This window comes from Dipodomys spectabilis, unplaced genomic scaffold (assembly GCF_019054845.1).
Source record: "Dipodomys spectabilis isolate Male_0828 unplaced genomic scaffold, ASM1905484v1 ptg000190l, whole genome shotgun sequence".
Classification (NCBI taxonomy): Eukaryota; Metazoa; Chordata; class Mammalia; order Rodentia; family Heteromyidae; genus Dipodomys; species Dipodomys spectabilis.
Genome location: NW_024870867.1, coordinates 6703400 through 6728556, shown reverse-complemented (window position 1 = coordinate 6728556; position 25157 = coordinate 6703400). Strand labels below are relative to the sequence as shown.

General features: G+C 41.1%; 1 protein-coding gene across 1 annotated transcript in view; it reads right to left on the bottom strand.

Annotated features, from left to right (window-relative positions):
- Abcb5 (ATP binding cassette subfamily B member 5) overlaps window positions 1–25157 on the bottom strand; it is a 78684-nt gene that overhangs the window by 35692 nt on the left and 17835 nt on the right. The window contains exons 12-18 of the mRNA XM_042695830.1: window positions 22168–22371; window positions 19949–20119; window positions 13658–13819; window positions 10007–10147; window positions 4012–4155; window positions 2495–2599; window positions 1939–2016 (exon numbers count right to left, since the gene is read on the bottom strand). Of these exons, the coding sequence (XP_042551764.1) occupies window positions 1939–2016; window positions 2495–2599; window positions 4012–4155; window positions 10007–10147; window positions 13658–13819; window positions 19949–20119; window positions 22168–22371 (1005 nt within the window). The remainder of the gene's footprint in view (window positions 1–1938; window positions 2017–2494; window positions 2600–4011; window positions 4156–10006; window positions 10148–13657; window positions 13820–19948; window positions 20120–22167; window positions 22372–25157) is intronic.

The following is a 25157-nucleotide window of genomic DNA, read 5'->3' as shown; positions in this document are numbered from 1 at the left end:
TTAAATCAATTTATGATCTTTCAAGTAGAATTTTATTTTATTTATTTCTTTTATTTTGAGTCTGGTCGTGGGGCCTGAACTCTGGGCCTGGGTGCTGTCCCTCAGCTCTTCAGCTCAAGGCTAGTGCTCTACCACTTGAGCCACAGCGCCACTTCTGGCTTTTTTCTTTTTGCTTATGTGGTGCTGAGGAATCGAACCCAGGGCCTCATGCATGCAAGGCAAGCGCTCTACCACCGAGCCACCTTCCCAGCTCCTATTTTATTTTTCTCAAGTAAGGGATGCCTCAAATATAAAGGAAGCATGTGAGATGGGACCTTTTAAATTTAGTTTTTTCTTTTAATTTTGATTTTAAAATTGATTTTAAATCAATTTACAACCTAACATGTCCATTCATGTATATCGTGCATCTTGATCAGAGTCATCCTTCCATCATTCTCTTTTTCCCTCCCACCTATTTCCTCCACCAATCACATCAAGTTTCCCACTATATATATATGTACATTATATATATAATATGTACATATATATGTACATTAAGTACCAGATGAGTACCTTTTTTGAGTAGGTGGTGCTTCAGAGCCTCAGGTTGTCAAGTGAACCCCCCAACTTTGATCTCTGCATTTTTCTATCTTGGGATTGCCTAAGAGTACAAAGACCGTGGCCTTTTGGTTCAAGGCAGCCCTACACCTCAAAGTCATGTGATACAAAAAACTGGTTTTTGATGGAATCATCCAGAATGACCGTAAATCTATTTCTGCAAAGAAATTACCCTGGCAGGAATCTATTTGCTCCTGCTGTGTGAATTTGTCAGACCAAAAGTAGGCAAAGGGCTCCAGTGATTACTGGATTTCAGGGTAACCCAATCCATCTCAGCGTCATGAAGGAATTTTAGAGGTGCCAATCTGAAATGTTTTCCCCCAAGACTCAGTGTGGAGGTTGCTACTTGATCCACCTTGTGGTAATTATTTCACAGCTGGTAGACCTGCCAGCTGGGCCAATGTTACCTGGGTTCAGACTTGAGAGCTGCTTCAAGAGTGGAGGGAAAGAACAACAACTGACCTTTAGAAGAGAACTAGAGGAATGTTCAGTTCCTCACCCTCAGGAATGTTCTCGTTTTGAGTTCTAATTTATCTTTCATCCCCATGATCAAACAATACTACATAATGTTTTAGATGACAAATTTGTTGCTGGGTGCCTGGGACTCATGGCTATAATCCTAGCTATTCAGGATGCTGAGATCTGAGAATCATGGTTCAAAATCAGCTTGGGCTGGATAGCCTATCAGACTCTTCTCACCCCAATGCCAGAAGTATAGCTGTGGCTCAAGTAGCAGAGTACCAGCCTTGAGCACAAAAGCTATGGGGCAGCATCCAGGCCCCTGAGTTCAAGTCCCAGTATCAGCACCAGAAAATAAAACAAAATATTGTTAAACTAAATGCAAGGAACAGACATGGACCATTAACCCTGTTTTCCATTCCAACATCATGATTTTAGTCCTGCTTTTATTAGAAGAATACACTTTTTTGCGTGTGCTAATACTGGGGCTTGAACTCAGGGCTGGGATGTTCTCCCTGAGCTTTAGTGCTCAAGGCTAGCATTCAACCACTTGAGCTACAGTTCTATGTCTGGCTTTTTGGTGGTTAATTGGAGATGAAAGTTGCACAAACTTTCTTGCCCAAATTGGCTTCAAACCATGATCCTTATATCTCAGTCACCTAAGTAGCTAAGATTACAGGCATGAGCTACCAGTGCCTGGCTAGAAAGATGCACAACAAGGATGCTGAGATCAGATTTTTGTTGCTCAAAACAAAAAAGCATGCTTTTCAGTGATTTAAGGAAAAGATGAGGCCAAGAAAATGCTAGAGAAAGAATTAAGAACTGGAATCATTTGTAATGCATTTCAAATAAGATAAGAAAATTACAGCTGAAAATACTGACCTGATATAACATGGCTTTGAATGCCAATTGTCTTAATCTCATGGTCAAAATTTCCCCCGCTCTGCCATAAAACAAACCCTAGGAAACAAAGAAAAAAAATCTACATTTATTCCAAGCACTTTTCTATTTCTTTGTGACATTTAATTATACTTTTAACTCTGAGATGACAATACCAAGAAGTAATCCTGCTTAGTGATGTGTAATTTACGAAAAATTTACCTGTATGAAGCCAAGTGTTGGCTGTTGGTGGCGGCTCATGCCTGTAATCCTTGTTACTTGGGAAGCTGAAATGAATAGGATCATGGCTGGAGGCCAGCCTTGGCATTTATTCAACCAATAGCTGGGTGCAATGGCATATGCCTTTCAGTTTAGCTAGGATGGAAGTCTAAAATTGGCCAATCACAGTCTAGGTATGTGCCTGGACAGGTAGTGAGACTCAATCACAAAATAACCAGTGTGAACATGGGCTGCTGGTGTGGCTCAGCGGTCTAGTATCTGCCAAGCAAGTGCAAGAGCCTGCGTTTAAACCCCATACAACCCCTACCCAAAAGTTTACCTGCATGAAATAACTGACAAAGCAAATAATGCCCAAAATGACGAAAATCATAGCATAAAGTTCGGCATCATGCTTTAATGTGGTTTTGTTATCATGTTCAAACATCTGAAAAGGAACAGATTTTTCCATCAGGAGTTTAAAGGAAAAATATACAGAACCCCCCCCCCCCCCAAAAAAAAACCCCAATATGTGTAGATACATCAGATTTTCTAAATGAATTGCAATATAATAAAAGATTATGTGTTTCTGAGGGATAAAGCATAGTGTTATTCTATTGTCTACTAGTAATAAACTTAATTTACTTTTGAATTTTTGATATTTGCTATGCAAATACAGTATCAGACACATGAGTCTTGTCTCTGCTATTTAATGCCATAGTATACTTTCCATTAAAGCATCAGTTTGAGCTGAGTACCAGTGGCTCACTCCTTTAATCCTAGCTACTCAGGGCGTTGAGATCTGAGGAGCATGGTTCAAAGCCAGCCCAGACAGGAAAGTCTGTGAGACTCTGCTCTTCAAGTAACTAGTGAAAAGCTACAATGTGCCAGTGGCAGAGTGGCACCTTTGAGCAAAAATAAAAACGCTAAGGGACAGCACCTAGGCTCTGTGTTCAAGCTTCAGTCTGGGCAACCTCCCCCCCCCCCACCCCCATCATCAGGATGTTGGAATTCTGTGTGTGTGTGTGTCTTGGGTTTTGAACCAGGGGCCTGGGTACTGCCCCTGAGCTTTATTTGTTCAAGGCTAGTACTCTATCACTTTAGCCACAGCTCCACTTTTGGCCCTTTTTTTTTCTCTTTGTAGTTTATTGGAGATAAGAGTCTTATTGGCTTTCCTGCCTGGGCTGGTTTTGAACTGTGATCCTCAGATCTCAGACTCCTGAGTAGCTAGGATAACAAGTGTGAACTATCAGTGCCTGGTTCGAATTATTATTTCTAAAAAGTCTTAATAATTTAGGTTTCTTAACATCCCTCTCTTGAGAGTGGTTTCTGTGATACAGGGCCTGTTGAAAGACACCCCAGAAATGGATAAAGTTCGTCATTATATTGGTATTTATGCACGGATCTAGTAAGATCTTTGAGCCAGGAACCAGCCAGCTCTTGTTTTTTTTGTTTTGTTTTTGTTTTGGCACAATCCCAGTCTCTTCTTTCCTCTCCCTGAGCTGGCTGGTAATAAAACACTGTCATTGTTTCAGCTAGTTGAAAGGAGGGTAGTAGTATTTGCCTGTTTTATTGCTTTAGTGCTTAAGTAAGATTGCTGATACAATGCTGAATCCAAAATTAGAAAACAGAGCAAGTTCTTTACTTATCACTCAGTTAACAGCCAAACATGGCACAATAGATGTGGTTTATCTCCCAAGAAAAGAGATAACCTTCCCACCATGGCCCTAGTTTAGGGACAAACCACTGAGCTGCTGAAAGTCCCCATCCCCCCATTTTGGTAAGTGTACAGCAAATCTGTTTTCTCTCTGACACACTTTATTATGACTGTAAACACATCCACAAATGAATTGTACTTACCGTTACCATTTTGGCAAAGATGATCGAAAAGACAGGATGAACAGATCCGTTTAGCACAGAAGCTAAGGTCCCCAGGACCACAAAGGGCCATTCAGACTTGTTTAGTTTAAAAATTTTCAATAGAGGAACTTCAGGAAGACGTCTCTATAAATGAAATACCTTGGTGAACACCCGTAGTTTGAGAGCACAGTGCAAGTCAGAACAGCTGAGTGCTCCCAAACAGAACTGTAATGTAACATAGGACACACCATCAGCAGCAAGGTAAAACATTTTCCTTAGAAAATGTTCATTGCCTGTGCTATGAAACATAAAGGAGTTATTCTCTAAGGGGACTATTTGCACAATCTCAGCATTGCATTTCACTCAGTGGCTCTCCTTCAAAAGCTGAAAATTAGTGTACATGTTCTGATAGCCATGAATCACAGAAAAAAATAATAGGTCTACTTTTCATCATTCTTATTTAACAGTTCAGTCTCACAGCATAGCCTAGGGCAAAATCTTGGTAGAAACTAAGCAAAGAAAATGTAGAAGGTAAAAGTGTTACTAGGATTTGAAGCTTCAAAGTGTTCTGGGTTCATCATTTATTTACCAAATATTTTTTTCTAATACTTTTCTACAAGCTTGCTTTGGGCTTCCTATTTACAAGTGAAATGCTAGTATGTCTGAGCATGTTATTTTATCTCACTGAATTTCACTTTCCTCATCTTTCCAAATAAGGACACATCAGTTCTCACCTTACAGGGTTATCTGTCTATCTATCTATCTATCTATCTATCTATCTATCTATCTATCTATCTATCTATCTATCTATCTATCTATCTATCTATCTATCTATCTATCTATCTATCTATCTTTTGTGCCCCTATTGGGGCTTGAACTCAGGACCTAGGTTTCTCCTTTAGCTTTTTTGTTCATGACTGAGCTCTATCACTTGACCTACACCTCTACTTCTGGCTTTTTGTTCTGTTTCAGTAAGAGGTAAAAGTCTATCAGATTTGTCTGCAAGGGCTGGTTTCATACCCAGATCCCCAAATTTCCGGCTCTTTAGTAGCTAGGATTACAGGTATGAGTCACTAGCATCCAGTAGGATTATTTTTAGAATGTAAGTTAACTTGGACTTTGTAAACAACAAACATCCAATAAATGTTAGCAGACATGACTGTTGCTGATATTATTAAAGACAGAGGCTTGTGTTATACAAAAGCCTGGGTTTTCCATAGAGAAAGCAGCTCAGTGCTAATAAGCATGGTGGTACCTGCCAGCCCTTCCTGGATGTGTGCAGGGAGAGAGGACAGTGGCCACAGTTCCCGAAGGATAGATCATAGCATGATGAATGTCTCCTTTATGTGGTCTAAGGTTTTGGTCAATCATTATTGTTATTCTTATTCTTATTACTATTGTTATTTGACCTCAGGGCCTGGAAGCTGTCCTTTAGATTTCTTTTTCTCAGACTGGCATGCTACCACTTGAGCCATAGCTTCATTTCTGGCTTTTTACTTCTTAATTGGAGATAAGTGTCTAATGAACTTTCTTGCTTGGACTGGCTTCAAACCTTGATCCTCATTTCTCAGCTTCTTGAGTAGTTAAGATTACAGGTTTGAGCCACTGGGCACCTGGCAAAGTCACTATTTTGAGTAGGAAACCAGACAAAAAAAGACTTCGTTATTCACAAGATAAATTTTTTTTGGCATTAACTTATAATCTTGGTATTTATTAACTCACAATCAGAGAATTCCTTAGGAAAGACTGTTAAATAAGTTTTCTAATTCTGACTCTGGCTTTAATTTAGACTGGCAAATTCTCATTTGGACAATGGGACTTTGATAATTCTACCAGCTTTGAAATATGTTTTCAGAATCATGAGCTTAATCTGAGTTTGTTTCAACGTCTGACAGTTGTCTTTCTTCCTGAAAATTTCTGAAGCAATCATCAGAAGAGGCCTCTGTTTTTTTTTTTTTACCTAGTTACTTAACTGTCCACAAGAATGCATGGAAATTAGGAAAGTTGTGCATTGCGTTTTGTAGAGTGCTAAACATAATATTTAACAAAATTACCTTATTTTGAGGTGAAGCTAAGGTTAGCATGTCCCAGGGTATAATAGCAGTAAATTACAGAGCCAGGAAGCGAAGAGGGGGCATCCTGTCCCTACTGGATAGTCTATATTACACAGATAATTTATGGAAGATGTCCTTTTGCCTCTGGGATAATAATAGGTTAAAATGGATATCATTTAATTTGTGTCAACAGATAGGAAGAAAAAAAAGGTTAAACAAGAAAAAACAACTTGAATACCTTCTGTAAAGCTGTGGAAGATATGGTGCTACCTAAATATATTATATGCAGGGTAGTCTTAAATGTGATATAAGAATAAGAAATAGATATAGTTTAAAGACAGAGGAAAGAATTTTATAAAGAAAAACTGTTCCTACACAATGAAAAATTTCATCTGCTGTGTTTTAGAGCTTTATTGAGCCATTATTCCTAACAATAACTTTTACATACATAAAATGTCTAAGCTGGTAAGTTTAGCCAGACCTACATACTCATGGAAATATACACAGCCATTAGCTCTATCAGTCTTATCTTGCTTTTCTCAGCCTCTCTCATTGTTAATCCTTCCCTGCTCCCCTCCCGAAATTACTGATATGCTTTCTGCCTGCCTAGATTGCTTACTTTGTTCTTTTTTGAATTTTATGTAAATGCATTCCTATGTTATGGATTTTTATTTTTTGGCAGTACTAGCTTTTGAACTCAGGGTCTTGCACTTGCTTGACTGGTGTTCTACTACTTGGGTCATGGAGACAGCCTGACTTTTTGCTAGTTATTCACATACCTTTCTGCCAGAGCTCATCCTGAGACTTAAGCTTCTAGCTCTCAGTCTGTAGCTAGGATTACAATTGCAAGCAACTGACTCTCATCTTTCATCTAATTTATTTTGCCCAACATAATTATTTTGAGTTTTATCCCCATTGTTCTATGAATTAGTATTTAAGTCCTTTCAAATGCTGAGGATTATTCCATTATATGAATGTACCACCATTTATTTTTTCATTCACTTGTTAATGTAAGTTTGCTTGGATTCTAGTTTTGCATAATTAAAAATGAAGCTGAATTGAGCATTCATCTACATTGACTTTGATTTCTGTTAGGAAATCTTCTAAAACGGAACAATTCATTTCATATAGTAAGAATGTGTGCTTTTGAAATTTTATACTTACACCAGCTTGTGGACTCTTTTTGCATTAGTTAAAATAAGATTTTCCCCTTTTAGTTTTTTAATTAGGAAAATAATATGAATTTCTGAACCTTAAATCAACCTTCTGCCACTTATAAAATTCCTACTTGATAGTGATTTACTTTTCCTTTTATAGATTGTTGGATTAGACTTGTTAAGTTTTATTATGAGTATCTCCATATATGCAGTAATTGTATGTATAATTTTCTTGTAAGCTGTTGTCTAATTTCAATAACATACAAATAATAAACTTGGTCTCAGGAGACCAACTTTCTATTTTATAGAATTGCATGGCAAAACCACTGGGGCTAAAACTTTCTTCATGGGAATGGTTCTAACCACAAATAAACTGAATTGATTAAAATTTATTAAAATTAATTTGAGATTTTAAAAGATTTGACATTATTCAAGCTATAGATTTATTCTTTTTTTTTTTTTTTTTTTTTTTTTGGGTCCAGTCAGGGGCCTGAACTCTGGGCCTGGGTGCTGTTCCTCAGCTCTTCAGCTCAAGGCTAGTGCTCTACCACTTGAGCCACAGGGCCACTTCCGGCTTTTTTTTTCTTTTTGCTTATGTGGTGCTGAGGAATCGAACCCAGGGCCTCAGGCATGCAAGGCAAGCGCTCTACCACTGAGCCACCTTCCCAGCCCCTATAGATTTATTCTTGAGTGAGTTTTGGTAATTTATGTCCTTCAAGAAATTTGTCCAGTTCATCTAAGCTGCAGAGTTTGTTAGGATAAATGCTTTCATAAGATTATTATTCTTTTAATATATGTAAAATCAATAATGACTTCATCTTATCTCTAATATTATTTGTGTGTTTTCTATTTTTACTTGCTCATTCAGTCCAAAAGTTTTCATCAAATATTTTTGAATTTTTAAAAATCATTACTCCTTCAAATGATTTCCATATCTTCTGTCCCTCACTTTCTAACATATCAATGTATAAAATCTAATGAAAATGATTGTTTAGTGTTTCTATTATTCTACAAAGTGTGATTTCTGAGTTTACTTCTATTGATGTTTTTCTTTTCTCTTTCATTTTGGATACATTTTCCTTTTTGGTTGACTAATGGCTTTAACATTTTTTAAATTAATTTTATTAATTTTTTGTTTATGTACCAAGGAATCAAGCCCAGGGCCTCAGGCAAGCTAGGCAAGCAGTCTACCACTAAGCCACATTCTCAGTCCCTGAATAGTGGCTTTTTATTGGATTCTTGAAGTAAGTTTTACTATGTTGAGTATTAGGGACATATGAATATTTCTGTGATGTTCATTGGTGACATTACAGAAAAACATGTAGCTTTTTGCCTATATTCATAATTGGAATAGATATTATACTTTTATCAAGGGTTAGTATGTTTTTACCCATTCAGAATAATGTCCTGTGAATTCTATCAGAGAATTGTGTCAGAGGTCCTTTGGAGGTCATGGATTACAGCTTTAAAAGCCACTAAATGCTTAGAACAGAGCTCAAAGTTGAAACATATTTTTCTTGTTTATTTAAATAAATTTAAAAAATCAAAGCTAATGCAAAAGGGAAGAGTGTAATTATGAAAACCCCAAAGACTAACTACTACAATGGAATGAATTGGATCTAAGTTAAAAGCAGTACTCACTGGACATGATGTTGAAAGTGAGTGGAAAGGGAAGGACAGGAGGAAAAAACTCATAGAGAGGGAAAGAGTGACATGGTCCAAAAAGAAATGTACTCTTTACCTGACTTATATAACTGTAACCCCTTTGTACATCACCTTTATACTAATAAACCAACGAACAGGTTGGCAATGCCAAGGGCAGAGGGAGGGCTTTAAGGCGAGTAATCCAGGGAATTGAGGTGGTTGTTGACACATGCGATGGAGAAGAGTGGATAGAAGGCAGTGGGAAGAGGAAGGGCAGTTCAGTATCTGTCAGACCCAAGAAAAGCACGGAATTCCAGTTTGGGAGGCAGCAGTGGTCCTGGAACTGGAGATATGACACTCCGTCTCCTCCAACAAGCTGTTGATTGACCCCCACACGCTGGGGTCAGGGTACAAGCTTTCAAGGCATGCCAGTCTGTGAAGAAGCAGTACCCAGTAGGTAGGGGCAGGGCCAGGCCTCAGGGAATGGAGGCTGGGAAAAGTGTGGATTGAGGTGGGGTGATAATAAAATGCTTTTTATGGCGGAGTGCTGAGGAGAAAGAACATCCAGAGTGGGGCTTTGAGACCTATGGTGGGGGTTGGGAAGGTTCAGAGGAAAGAGGCAGAATGGAGATAGAGAAACGGGGCCTGCAATCAGGTGGAGACTGAAGAGCGATCCTGGGGAGCACCTGCAGCAATATGGGGCTCCGGTGAGGTGAGGAGGAGAACTGTGGGACTGTGTCTCTCTGCTCCAGTGAGCAGGGCTTCTTAGGCTCTGCCTAGGAGTGGAGGGCTGGACTGTATGTGCTAGAGCTGGCCTGTATCCTGAGTGGGGTGCATTATATCCTTGCATGAGTTACCTCAACCTTGAGCATCACAGGCGATATTCACCCCTCACTTCAAGGTACTGTGTTCGCCCATGGCTTGCTTGCTCATGGATAGAATGAGATTCTCATGTGATATTTTTTTGTCCCCAACATAGAGCTGTGACATAAATGTAGTCTTAGGAGATGCCTTGGGAGGTTTGGGAAAGATTTTGTCTTGTGATGTGAATGTGTCGTTGGTATTAACGATCAATTTTGTACGACTGAAATCAAAACTGGAGAGCATGTGGGACCAACGTGCTGGCAGGTGAAGAGTTACCTGTTTGTTGCAGGTGGGTTCTTCAGCCTTGCCTGAGCAGTCGGGCTGGACGCTGTTTGCAGCACCCAGAGACAAAGTGCTGGTGTCTCTTTCAGTGGAACACGTGGTGGACTCCGTGTTTTCATCAGCTTTTTGAATATCCTTGAGTAGAGAAGGACAGGTTCTCATTAGAGTACTGTCTAAAATATTCCGAGGAACTGTATTAAGGGTCCTTTGAAAACTGCCATTGCTTTTGCTACTCGAGTATTCCTCATGATGGAGATTAGAACTAGGAAGCACCAAGAATGCACCTGTCTTGGCCCATCCCAAAGCTGGTAAGCGGCAGCTAGCTTGCAACAAAGCTTGGAGCTCACGGCCTTCCCGACTTTGCCCTGCTGTGGTTTGGAGTCCTCTCAACAGCTTGAACACCATGGTTTCTGTGGTTGTAGTGAATTCTCACAATTGAGCCAAGTTTGAGGCAAGTTGTATAGTCAATGTTTTAAAAAATGAGTTACTAGTCTTGAGCAGGAAAGACCGTGAGACCCTTATCTCCAGTAAAGCAGCAAAAAGCTGGACATGGAAGGTGGCTTAAATGCTAACCTTGAGTGAAAAAGCCGAGGGACAGTGCCCAGGTCCTGAGTTTAAGCCCCAGTACTGTCACACACACACACACACACACACACACACACACACACACACACAGAGGAGATATTATTTACACTTATTCGTGGTGTATTAAGATTTAAAGTGATCTTGTTATTTCGGACTAGACATAATTTTAGGTAACTGGAGACTACTAAATAAGATGTTTGATATTTTTATGTATTTATTAGAACAAACATTTTTATTTTTCCTAAATTGTGGAAAACGCAAATTCATGATCTAATATCACGTTTGTTTTCATTAATTATTTTATAATTAAAAAGAATTTTAAAAACAAACAATGTTGGGGCTGGGAAGGTGGCTCAGTGGTACAGTGCTTGCCTTGCATGCCTGAGGCCCTGGGTTCAATTCCTCAACACCACATAAGCAGAAAAAGCTGGAAGTGGTGCTGTGGCTCTAGTGGTAGGTTGCTAGCCTTGAAGAGCTGAAGACAGTGCCCAGTTCAGAGTTCAGGCCTCATGACTGACCAAAAATAAACAAATAAACAAAAAACATAATGTTATTCCGAAGAAAGAAATAATTGTGAGTTTTTTTTCTAGTCCTGGGGCTTGAACTCAGGGCCTAGGCATGGTCCCTGAGCTTCTTTTGCTCAAGGCTAGCACTTTACTACTTGAGCCACAGTGCCACTTCTAGCTTTTTCTATTTACATGGTACTGAGGACTTGAACCCAGGACTTCATGCATGCTAGGCAAGCACTCTACCACTAAACCACATTCTCAGCCCAGAAATAACTATACTAGTTGTTAAAAATATCAAAAGCTTTCAGTTGGCTTTCCTATTTTCTTTTACTGTTATTTATTTTGGTTTTGAAACATTAAAATTACTTCATAATTCTTTTTTTTTTTTGGGGGGGGGGGTCCGGTCGTGGGGCCTGAACTCTGGGCGTGGGCGCTGTCCCTCAGCTCTTCAGCTCAAGGCTAGCACTCTACTACTTGAGCCACAGCGCCACTTCCGGCTTTTTTCTTTTTGCTTATGTGGTGCTGAGGAATCGAACCCAGGGCCTTGAGCATGCGAGGCAAGCGCTCTACCACTGAGCCACCTTCCCAGCCCTTCATAATTCTTTTATAGAATAAAAATTATGCAAATTCAATAGTCAAATCGCCGCTTAACTAATATTTTTAAATGAAACATGAAATTTGGACTAATGTACAATAAACCTAGAATTAGGTTTTGCTTTGTTTTGTGTGTTTGCTTTTGGCACCAGTGCTGGGGATAAAACTCAGGGCCTGGCTGCTGTCCTTGAGCTTTTTTTTGCTCAAGACTAGCACTCTACCACTGGAGCCAGAGCTTCACTTCTGGCTTTTTGGTGGTTAGTTGGATAACAGTCTCATGGACATTCCTGCCTAGACTGGTTTCGAAATGACATCTTTAGATGTCAGCTTCCTGAAGCATTAGGGTTATAGGCATGAGCCACTGGAGCCCGGCAGGGTTTGTTTGTTTACTTAGTGTGTGTGTTTGCACACATGTGCACGCTGGTACTAGAGCTGTCCATTAGCGTTTTCACTCAAGACTGGTTTCAAACTAAGATTCTTATATCTCAGTCTCCTCACTAGCTAGGATTATAGATATGAGCCACCAGAACCTTTTCAACTTTTGTCTTCCTCTCATTACTTCATAGGATATGTTCAGAAGTAGTTCATTTTAGCATCATGGTTTAACGTCTGAAGTTATAAATTTCATGAAGCAACAGAGGCTCATAACTTTTTAAATGTCCCAATTGGCAAAAAGGTAGGAGCAGTCAGTTAAAGTAGAATGGCCCAACCAAGAAGGTTGAGATGACTTCTCCATGGAAAAACTGCCTTCCAGGTTACAAGGAAAAAACTGGAGTGCAGCTGTGGAGACAGCAAGGCCGATTCCATCTCTGCTGCTCATGTGCCCCAAGCAAGAAATCACATCAGATCCACAGGGTGTCTCATGGCTCGCTGACACATGGCCGTGAAGAATGTCTATTTGCCATGTGCCTCCAGAATCATCATGCTCCTTTGGATTGTCCGATGTGCGTTTTACTTTTCCTTGAGGGGCTGTGTTTGGTACACAGCCTGGATCTGTCTGTGTATCTCTTCACCAAGCGGATATTTATTGAATGCCAGTAAGTAGGATTAAATGCTTCCTGCACCTTTCCAACCTCAGTCTACCCTTGTTACCTCCCTCTTCCTCCCTCTTTCCCCAACACTCACCTCGGCACACGGATGACTGACTGCCTTTCTGCCTCAGTTTTATATCAAGTACCCTTTTAGTTCCTTGCAGCTTCATTTCTCCCTTCTCTTCCGACTTTGTAAGCCTTAAAAGACTCTTCCTCGAGGCCTTCTATGGGGCCATACAGCTCTCTGGGTCCTTATTAATATTAATTTTTATTTCTCCTTGGAACATCTGATTGCATGATTTTGCATTTTGCCTTGATAGCTGAGTGTTTATTCTGTGTATAGCTCTTTGTGTTCTAACATATAACAAATTGCAGCATGAAATCAGAAGCCTTATTTGTAGTGTGCCTGGCCTTTATTTGCCATTACATAGTGTTTTATTTTATTCATTTCATTTTGGTGCTAGTGATTGAACTCAGGGCCTTGTGAATGCTAGGCAAATGCCCTGAGCTATATCCTTAACCCTTTTTAAAGCCATTAATCTAACTTCTGCCATACTTCTCATAATGCCAAGCCAATGAAACATGCTCACCTTCTTCATAGGAATCGTGAAACAACCTTGGTTGCTTGGTGAGAGCCAAGGTCTCTAATTTTTAGTAAAGTATTTGTTACCTCCGAAAAGTTAAAACCAGGGACCAGTATCTCATGACTATAATTCAAGCAGCTGTGAAAGCTGAGATCTGGATGATGGAGGCTCAAAGCCAGGCTGGGCAGAGAAGTCCATAAGATGCCATCTTTAGAATAGCTCACAAAAAGCCAGCCTCTAGGTTTGGCTCAGTTGCTAGGGTACCAAGAAAGCACGTGTGAAGCCCTAAATTCAAATTCTGGGACCCAGAAAAAAGAAAATGTGTGACTATAAGGTTATTACCTGGGACATTGCAAGTGAATAGTACAGGCCTTGCTTTGCTATTAGTTCAGCGTGTGTTCCTTTCTCCACCACCATCCCATCCTTTATTGTGACAATCAGATCTGCCCCTCGAATAGTAGAAAGTCGGTGAGCTACTACCATTGTTGTCCGGCCTTTGCTTGCCTATAGCACAGGATGTATGAAAAAGAAACATTAATTAGTACAAATAACCTGTTCAGTAGTCAAGAAAGCTCCTTTCCTAGTATCAGTTTTGATATGGAAGAATCTTATCTTTGGATATAGACATCTGGAAATCTTAGTAGATTAGGGAAACTATTAGCAATTAGAAAAAAAGGAAGTCAGAAAGTGAACTTGATTTCCCATTAGTGGTTTTTGATAACCATGCTACTTTAGAACTAGAAAGGACCCAAATGATCATTTCAGAGCTATCTAATAGGAGAAACCAAAAGGAATTAGCTTAAATTCATTATTTGCTACCTTTGAAATAGGGCTATTCCACATATAGTTGAGTACAGTATCAACTGTATCTGTAATTCAACTCATTTGTGTTTGTAATTGCATTTCAATGGTTAGATCCCATTTATAGCATAAACAAGGAAAAATGCACACATTATAGGGGTTGACATTGTGGATTTCCAAACCACACACACACACACACACACACACACACACACACGAGCCAAAATTAGGAAGTGGAACATTACCAGCACCCAGATGCCAGCCCATGACCTGTCCAGTAATACACCTTACCCACCCAGGGGAGCCACTATCTCATTTCTAGCAACAGAGAAGACTTTTGCCTTCCTCCTTTCTTTCTCCTTCTCTCTTTCCCTTCCTCCTCCTTTCAGTACCAGGGCTTCAACTCAAGGCATTGCAATTGCTCCGTTTGCTTGTTCAGTTGATGTTTTCCTATGTAAGCTATGCCTTCAGCCTGGCCTTTTGCTCATTACTTGGACATGGAGTCTCACAGACTTTTCTGCCTGGGCTATCATAAATCACAATCCTCTGAATCTCAGCCTGTTGAGGAGCTAAGATTATAGATGTGAGTGACTGGCTGACATTTTATATTTTACACTAATGGAGCCATGTAGTATATAGTTTTCTGTATCTGGGTCTTTTTGTTGTTGTTCAGTATTATATTTTTTCTCCATTTGGTGGCCTAGGGTTGTAGATAATTCATCCTTTTTTTCTTATTATATATATTTTGTTGTAAAGGTACTGTACAGAGGGGTTACGGTTACATGAGCAAGGTAATGAGTACATTTCCTATCAAGCATTGTTACCCCCTCCTTTGTTTTTTCCCTACCATCCCTTCCCTCTCCAGATAATTCATTCTTATTACTGGGTAAAGTTCCACTGCATGATACACTTGGCCTTATCCAACCTACCTTTGATTTGGATTTGAGTTTTCCATTGCTTAAAGTTATGTATAGATTCTTATATATGTTTCATGTGAGCATGTAATTCTACAAGGTATACTCTACTGTGGGAAAGGACTTGATGGGTCACAGGGCCTGTGGCCTGCTGTGCTGATCTGCTGTGTGGACCTTGCCAGCTTTACAAAGTGGTTACCCCACCTTCAAAGCCCCAGCAGTGTGGGAGTCTCACTACCTTCCCACCCATGGTTGGCTTGTTAAGAGGAAAAAAAGCTAACATAATGTACAAACATGTTCTGTTTTAATAGGCGTTTGTTCCTATGGATGCACATGAACAACTGGTTTCTTTCTTTCTTTGCTAGTATTGGGGCTTAAATGCAGGGCTTTGTGGTCTCATTTGGCTTTTTTTGCTCAAGGCTGGTTTACCTCTTGAGCCACAGCTCCACTTCTGGCTTTTTTGCTGGTTAACTGGAGATAAGGGTTCCACAGATTTGTCTACTCAGATGGATTTGAATCACAATCCTCAGATCTCATACTCCTGAGTAGCTAGGATTGTAAGCACGAGTCACTGGCCCCAGTCAGAGGTAGATTCTTGAGGTAGTTGAGTACCATGCTTATGTGAGTGGGTAGAGGGCCACAATCTAGGCCCCAGTGCTGGCTTCACTATGGCTCAGGTGTTAGGTAACCTCTTTGTGAACCCCGATGGGAAGATGGGAGGTAAATGCCACACGTAGCTCATGTGAGAACTGTTACCATGTGTCCCTGTGTTACCTCTCAAACAATGGCCTACAAAGAGTCTTGGTGTTTCTAGGAGTCTCTTACATATTACATGGAAATCACTTTGTAAAGGATATTGGTACATTCTTTTTTATTTTTTTTGCTGATGAAGTATAATTATTTTCCCTTTCTTAAGCCAGATTCCCAAGGGTACCTCGATTGATCAAATTCACTTCTCTAAAAGATGTTAGAAGCTTACCATTTAAAGGTAAGCCTTACAAAGATGAGCTTGCTGAAGGAGGCTTACCAGACGGCCAATGACATCAGCAAGAGGCAGAGTGTTTTGTCTTTGTTTTTCTGGCTTCAAGCCAGCCAAGGAAATCCCCTTGTAGAAATTCCCTTTCTGTTCCTAATTACCCATCATGTTGCTACAAATAGTTAAAAATAAATCATAAATTCTCCAAATCCATATATAAGCATAGAGAAAGACATGTAATAGTTACAGAACATGCACACCAGAATATGTGTGTGTGTGTGTGTGTGTGTGTGTGTGTATGTAAAAATTGCTCTGATCTTAAGTGACTATTTCTTAGAGCTTAATGAGGAAAAATAGTCTACACAATGGAGTTTTCTTATTGATCAATTCTCTAAGTCATATAATGTAAGGGATCTCAGAAGACCCACAACATACTGGATCCAAACTAGCAGCAAAGTAGAAGCTTGAGCCTTAGACATAAACCTTTATCCACCAACCTTAGATGTTTTTGTTTTTGTTTTGCTAGTCCTGGGGCTTGAACTCTGGGCTTGGCAGCTGTCCCTGAGCCTTCTGTGCTCAAGGCTAGCACTCTACCACTTGAGCCCCAGCACCACTTCCAGCTTTTTCTGAGTAATTTATTGGAGATAAGAGTCTCACGGACTTTCCTGCCTGGACTGGCTTTGAACTTCGATCTTCAGATCTTAGCTTCCTGATTAGCTAGGATTAAGGTGTGAGCCACTGGTGTCTGGCACAACCCTAGATTTTTCTCTTGAACAAGATTGGTGATTGGTTGTATTTTTACAGGACCAGTGAGGGGGAAAAAGATTGGTGATGCACAACTAGTTTATAGTAATTTTAAGTACAAAGCTGGCACAGGTGGCTCATGTCTGTAGTCGTAGGTACTCAGGAAGCTGAAATCTAAAGATCGTGGTTTGAAATCAGCCCAGGCAAGAAAGTACATGAGACTCTTATCTCCAATTAGCACCCAGAAAGGCTGGCTGTGGAGCTGGTTTCAAGTACTAGAGTGCAAATTCTTAAGTGGAGAAGCTAAAGAGCACCACTCAAGCCTTAAATTGAAGAATCAGGGTTGGGGAGGGGGGAGGGCAGAGATAGAGAGAGAGATAGAGAAAGAAGGGGGAGAGGGAGGATGGAGGGAAGAAGAGAGAGAGAGAGGGAGAGGGAGAGAGGGAGAGGGAGAGAAGCACTTCACTTTTAGTACTATCCTGAATCACACTGATGCAAAGTATTTATTTATGTATTTATTTATTTATTTTGGTGCCAGTATTGGGACTTGAACCCAGAGATTACAGGTGTCAGCTACCAATGCCTAGCTTTTTTTTTTTTTTGTTAGTTGTGGGGCCTGAACTCTGGGCCTGGGTGCTGTCCTTCAGCTCTTCAGCTCAAGGCTAGCGCTCTACCACTTGAGCCACAGTGCCACTTTCGGCTTTTTCTGCTTATGTAGTGCTGAGGAATTGAACCCAGGGTCTCACGCATGCAAGGCAAGCACGCTACCACTGAGCCACCTGCCCCTCCCCCAAAGTCTTTTCAAACCATGTTTCTTTGCTGCCTGTTAAGGGTCATGCGTTGTTTCAGAGAGGACCAGAGTGACCAATCAATGCCTTTCCCCCAGAGTCCACATTCTGCTAGGAGAACCTACATGCCCTTGGGAAGCGCTGTGTCCTATTTAAGGCCAATCTGAGGGAAAAGGGCAGGGGAGGGGGAGGAAAGGAATGATATCCCACAAGAAGCATGGAACCCAGCAGCATAGAGTTCACTGCAAGGAGGTTGGCTTTCCTTTAACGTGAAATGGGGAGTGACTGGAGGATTCTCACAGAAGCATGATGTCATTGGACTTTAAGCTTAACAGCAAAGCAAGGCGGTGGAGATTGAAGAGGGTGTGGTGTAACTAGGAGTGAGCTGTTGCAATAGTGCTAGTGAGGACAGAACTGAAGCTTTTCTTTCATTGCTGTTTTTCAGTTAAAACCTACTTTTGCTTTAGGAAACAATTGGCTTATGTTTTTTTTTTTTTTAAATGACTATTGGTTAGTTTCACTGATTCTACTACTTCCTGTAAGTGGAAGATAATAAGATTAAAAAAAGAGGTGTTAATAAAACAATATAGGAGGGGAGGCAGGATTCCTAGGAACAGGGAATACATTGCATTGTGCCCTATTTTGTTAGTTAGCAACTTGCATGCGTTTGAAGCTGCAAAAATATGCTTATTTGCTGGTTGCTGGTGGCTCATATATGTAATCCTAGCTACTCTGGAGGCTGAGATCTGAGGATTGCAAGTCTGTGAGAATCATATCTGCAATTAACCACCAGAAAACCCAAAGTGGTGCTGTGGTTCAAGGTGGTAGGGCACTAGCCTTAAGCAAAACAATTAGGACAGCTGCCAGGCCCTGAGTTAAAGCTCATGATCACCACCAGCAACAACAACAAGAAAAAGAAAAAGAAAACAAATTCTTTACTGGCTCTCTGCCCATAGCTCCTGCCTGTTCAATCCTAGCTCTATGCAGGAGCATGGTTCAGCAAGATCAAGGTCTGAGCCCAGCCAGACATGAAATCCCTAACCTCTATCTCAATAGGTGAGCAGGTGGTGTGCAACTGTCATTTCGGTTATCCTAGGAAGTAGGAGTTAAGGTCTCATCTGGCCCAGGTAAAAAGTAATAAATACCCTGTATCAAAAAGAAGCAGTAATGGCCAGGTACTGGTGGTTCATACCTGTAATCCTACCTACTCAGGAGGCTGAGATCTGAGGATCGAGGTTCAAAGCCAGAGCTGGCAGGAAAGTTTGTGAGACTCTTATCTCCCATTAACCACTAGAAAACCGGAAGTGGTGCTGTGGCTCAAGTGATGGAGTGCTCGCCTTGAGCTGAAGACCTCAGGGACACTACCCAGGCCCAGAGTTCAAGACCCATGACTGACAAAAAAAGAGAAAAAAGCAGTGATAAAAGACCTGGGCTTGTGCCAGCTAAGCAAGCGTGAAGACTTGAGTTCAAACCCCAGTACTACAACAAAAACCAGAAAAAAAGTCTGCTTTCATGGAGTTAGGCTGTATCATGTATCATGTAGCAGAGCTACCCAGGGCTCTCAGACAGACTGGCATCAAGGAGACCCACTGAGTCAGAGACCTCTTCAGAGACCTGAATTTACAAGCTCTGTTGGTGGCACTGAGGTGGAGTTTTGTTTCCTCACTGTGTCTGGCTTCTCCCCTTTGCCATGAGCCATTTCCTAAGAAGCCTAAGGAGCATGTCACCCATCTAATTTACCAAGCTAGAATTTCATCGTTTACCCTCACCCCACGAGAGACCAGAAATCCTCACTCAAAGCAGATTTACACCTGTCCTTCCACACTGACCCATGATAAAAATAAAATTAATACAGCAAATAGTTGTGGGGCTTGAATTCTGGGCCTGGGTGTTATCGCTTAGCTCTTCAGCTTAAGGCTAGCACTCTACCACTTAAGCCACAGCGTCATTTCTGGTTTTCTGGTGGTTTATTAGAGAGAAGAGTCTCATAGACTTTCTTGCCTGGTCTGGCCTAGAACCTTGTTCCTCAGATCTCAGCCTCCTGAGTAGCTAGGATTACAGGTGTGAGCCACTGGCACCCAGCTAGCAAAGATTCTGGTACACCAGTGTGATTATAGTTATGAGAATTACCCCGGTATGTAAGGGAGAAAAATGAATACTCATGGCCATAGTTGTGGGTTCCCAGTGGTTAGTGGGGGGAGGTTGGAGGTCCACATCTGTTGGAGTAGATAGACACGAGGGGTCTTCATGCATGCGTGTGCATCATACATTGCCCCAATTCAAGCACTTACTGCTTCCTCACCGTAGGAGTGTCTAGCACTTAGTACCATGTGGCAGATCTATGCGCTCTTGCATTTCAAATAACAGTGAACCAAGAATATGGGAAGAAGAAATGCTTCTGTTCACTTACCTTCTCCAGCGCAGCTTGAACAACTGATTCACTCTCGGTATCGAGCGAGGAGGTAGCCTCATCTAAGATCAAGATTTTGGGGTTTCGAACTAAAGCTCGCGCAATTGCAATCCTCTGTTTCTGCCCTCCACTCATTTGAGCTCCTTTTTCCCCTACCAACGTGTTAAATTTCTAATTCAATAGTGGGAGAGAAACACAGAAATAGAAGACAGGATGATTAGAACAGGAAATGATAAATATAGTGGTGTGTGTGTGGGGGGAGGGGTGTACTGGGATTTGCTTTGGGGACCTCAGCTTGCCAAGCAGGAACTGTCTCACTGAGACACACCTCCAGAACTCTTTTACATTTTTTTGAGCCTCATTTTCTGCCCAGGTGTGTGCCTGGATGGTGATCTACCTATTTTAGGTTTCCCGTCATAGCTGAGATGACAAGTGTATGCCATTACATCAAATTTCTTTCCATTGAAATAGACTTTTCTGCCTGGGCTGGCCTTGAGCCACATGTCTAGCCCACAGATCTTTAACTTCTAGAGACCAATTTTCCTATTTTTAAAAATATCAATCAATGAGTCAATGGCTCATACCTGGAATCCTAGCTACTCAGGAGGCTGAGGGCTGAGGACTGCAGTTCAAAGCCAGCTCAAGTAGGAAACTCTGTGAGACTCTTAACTTCCAATTAACGACTAAAAGCTGCAAGTGGAGTTGTGCCTCAAGTGGTAAAGTGCTAGCCTTGAGTCAGTGCCCACGCTCTGAGTTCAAGCCCCAGGAGCAGCCGGCGCACCCAAAAATGTATCAGTCTCCTTGGGTAGGGGTGGCTCATGCCTGTACATACTGTAATCTGAGGATCAAGATTTAAAATCAGCTCATGCACACAAATCTGAGAGCCTCTTTTCCTTAATGAACAGGCAAAAAATTCAGCAGTGAAGCTGTGGCTCCAGTGCTAGAGCATGAGTCTAGAGGGGAAAAAAAAAAATCCAAGAAGGAGCACAAGGCCTTGACTTCAAACCCCAGTACAGAAAGACAGACAGACAGACAGACAGACAGACAGACAGACAGACAGACACACACACACACACACACACACACTTCATTGTAGAATAATTCAGATCCAGCTCTGCGAGTTGTGGCGAATGAGTTCCCCCATGTTAGAAGCACTCACATGAAGAGCTAGCTTCCTTGTGCCTTGTTCAGTTCCTATCCAGCCTGCCTCAGTTTATTTTTTTGCTTGTTTATTTTTGTATGGATACTGGGTCTTGAACTCAGTTCCTTCTTCCCTCACTCACTCATGGCTGATGCTCTATCCCTTGATCCAGACCCCCAGTTTTGATATTTTTATTTGGCTAATTGGAGATGAGAGTCTTGTAAACTTTTCTACGAGATCTGGTTTTGAACCACTAACCTCCAGATCTCAGCCTCCCGAGTAGCTAGGATTATAATGTGAATCATCTGTCTTTTGAAAATGTAACTTTGTATCAATACTCATTAAGGTCTAATATCTCCTATTTGCCTAGAGTTTCAAGTTCTATTCTCTCTCTTCCCCCATTCTCCTCTCTTCCTTGTTCCCTTTCTTCCTCTCCCTTGCTCTTTCTCTTTCTTACCCTTTCTCCCCCTCCCTTTCTTCCTCTCTCCCTCCACACCTTCTGTGCTAGTCCCGCAGCATCAGCCCAGGGCCTAAGTATTGTCCCTTAATTGTTTCCATTCAAGGCTAACACTCTACTACTTGAGCTGCAGCTCCACTTCGGGCTTTTTGGTGCTTAATTGTAGAGAAGAGTCTCATAGACTTTGCTGACCAGGCTGCCTTCACACCAGGATCCACAGATCTCAGCTTCTTGAGTAGCTAAGATTACAGGCACGAACTAGTAGCGCTCAGCTTTGTATTACCTCTCTTCACAAATACGATTCCACATTTCTTATCTGACATGAACCTCATCCGTATGCAAACAATCTCTTGCCCTGTGCTTGTTTCAGGCCGTGTGTGTGTGTGTGTGTGTGTGTGTGTGTGTGTGTGTGTGTGTGTGTGTAGCTGTGCCAGTTTTCAGCTTGGTCTGATGCGTTTTACCTCCTACTGCTTTGCTATTCTTGCACAGCTCTCTCAAGCCAGTCCCAGGTGGACGATGCCTGTCCGCTCTGGCTGTCAGCACGCTCCCTTCCCACTGGATAGTTCATCGGGGGCAACCCCAAACCAGCCCTCACCCCGCGTCCTTCCTCGGTGGGCTCACCTGCGGGAACTCCATGATGAAGTCGTAGGCGTTCGCCTCCTTGGCGGCTCTCTCGATCTCCTCGTCAGTCACTCCGTCTCGTCCAAACTTAATATTGTTCCTGATGGTCGTCCCGAACAGCACGGGCTCCTGGCTCACCACTCCAATCTGCTCCCGGTAGTGCCGCACGTTTAGGGCTCTGATGTCATTCTGATCCACGGTTATCTGCCAAGACAGAGGAAGAATGGAGGGGGTTGACTTTCACTGAACGGCCCGGCTCGAGGGGTTCCCCTCCTCGTCTCAAATAGCAGCTGAGAAGCCATCAGAAACAGGCTGCTGGGAGCTCGTGCCCCGCGCCTGGCGGTCATCAATCCAAGATGCTCAGGAGGCTGAGACCCGACCATTGAGGTTGATGCCATTCTAGGCAGAAAAGTATGCAAAACTCTGAACTCCAATTGACCAGCAAAATCCTGAAAGTGGAGCTGCGCTCAAACTGTAGCGCACCAGCCACGATTTTGAAAGAACCTGAGTTCAAGCCCCTTCCTGGAGCAAAAAGCAAAAAAGCAAAATAAAACAAAAGATGAGCTGTGCTGCACATACTAGTTGTGAAGTCAGTAGATTTCTTCTGGTAGATGGGAATGAAACAAACTTATAAAAAAGACTGTCTTAAAATCTTATTAGAGCACCTTTGTCTTAAGACCCACAAATTAGGTATTAATTATCTATACCAGGTATTAATTACATATACTTGATATTAATCATATATCAGGTGCTAGTTACATATACTATAACTTACACACATATAATACTCTAGGTGCTACAAATGTTATTACATGAACTTGAGGGGTTTTGTTTGTTTTTGTCTTTTCTTTTTTTGGTACTGGGGATCAAACCCAGGATACTGCACTTGCTAGGCAAGCACTTTGAGCTATATCCCAGCCCTCCTTCAGTTTTAAGACTGAATGGGGTGTAAGTTCCAGGCCTTAGGTGGCTTGCTTTTTTCTTTTCTTTTCTTTTCCTTTTCTTTTCTTTCTCTCTTCCTTCCTTTCTTCTTTCTTTCTTTTTTTTCTTTCTTTCTTTCTCTTCCTTTCTTTCTCCCTCCATCCCTCCCTTCTTTCTTTTTTCACTTTCTTCTCTTCCTTCTGTTCCTTCCTTCCCTCCCCCTCTCTTTCTTTCCTTCCTTCCTTCCTTCCTTCCTTCCTTCCTTCCTTCCTTCCTTCCTTCCTTCCTTCCTTCCTTCCTTCCTTCCTTCCTTTCTTTCTTTCTTTCTTTCTTTCTTTCTTTCTTTCTTTCTTCTCTTTCTATCTTCCTTCCTGCCTTCTTTTTTTCTTTTTTTTTTTAAACCTTCAGTGCCTCACTAACCCACAAAAACTGGTGTGTTCTGTTCATGGATACCAGTGATCTGCAGTGACCCTGTCTTCCCTTTGCAATGCTGATACATATCTAATGACAGGAGCCCAAGCACGGTGATTACAGGCTGGCTATTGCTTGCCAACCCTGGCATTTGCCTGGAAACAGGTGAGTATTCTAAACAACTGCTTTATACATAGAATGCTCTTCCAGAAATTTAAGAACATAAGAATAGACTCTGAATCTAAGGTAGTTAAAAAGTGAAATGCAAAGGAAATCAGGCCCTAGGGAGTAGATTTTTTTTTGGGGGGGGAAGCAGGTGAAACTTTGAATGAAGCATTAAGAATTATTTATGTGGAAATATTGCTTTGTCCATGTGATAACTCTGCCTTGTTTTCCATACTATTAACAAGGGTGAGAAAGTTAAGTGCAACATCAGAGATTAGAGAAGAGAGATATTTTCTATAGATATCATTCTTCTAAAATGATCTGACACATCCTGACATTCATTTTTGTTGCTGTCATTGTTTATTGTTTCTTCTTTTGAGACAATCTTACTGAATAGCCCATGCTGGCCTTGAACTTGTGATACTACCTCAGCTCCCTGACTGCTTAGATTACAGGCATGCACCACCATGCCTAGATCAAATTTTGAAAATCTTTGTAAGTTCTAGACACTATAAAATGTTGTCATAGTTTTGTTTAATATATGAATTTGTTTTTATTGTATCACATTAATACTTGTTCTGTATGTTGTTTAGCTATCTCTGCTTATTAGAATGAAAATCTGATGAAAACAGTGTTTTTTATTTACTGAAGAACCTAGGAATTCCTAGAACCTAGGAATTCCTAGAATCTAGGGATTCCTACAGCCTATTAAAGAAGTAGCAAAACACCTTGTAGTTATAACCTAGTGCCTCATATTTTTACATGTGGCTATGATTAAGCATGGTAAATAAATAACTAATTAAATAAATAAAACCAAAAGACATTTCAAATGAGATCAAAACAAGAAAAATAAATTCCCCCAATTCTTCACGTATATATCACATAGCTCAGTTGATGCAGAGGAGCTCATTGAGATCATTGAGTGCTAGTCTGAGTGCTTCTCTGTTCTTAATTTTGTGAAAATATCCTCTTCAAATGGTAAAAAACAAAAAACTTGCCCTAGCTATGTCAAAAAGGTTAAAATTACAGTAATTCTCCCAAACACCAAATTAGGTGAGAAATTTAAATGTAGTTTTCAAGAGCACCACTAGATGGCAGTGTATAACACATATAAGGTGAATTAAACTATTTTGAGGAAAATTTTCTCACGTTGTGCAGGTGTGATGTTAGAATCTTTGTACTAGTAAAGCATTGTCCTGCGTGTGTGTGAGTCACTGGGTTTAGTGGGTAGAACCAATGTGGAAACTGGTAGTACTGTAGTCTATGCCATGTAGAGTACTACTCAAGTTATGGACACGCTGATCTACTACTGGATATATGGTATAGATGAATTTGAGTCATTTCAGAGCATTGAACTCTGTGTATTCTGGGCGTTCCACCATTCATCATCAATGGTGGCGTCCTTGGGGCCACCTACCTGTGGATGCCAAGGTTCTAATGCATTTGTTGAACGAACAAATTCATAGAAAAAAACCAATATAGTCTCTCTCAGC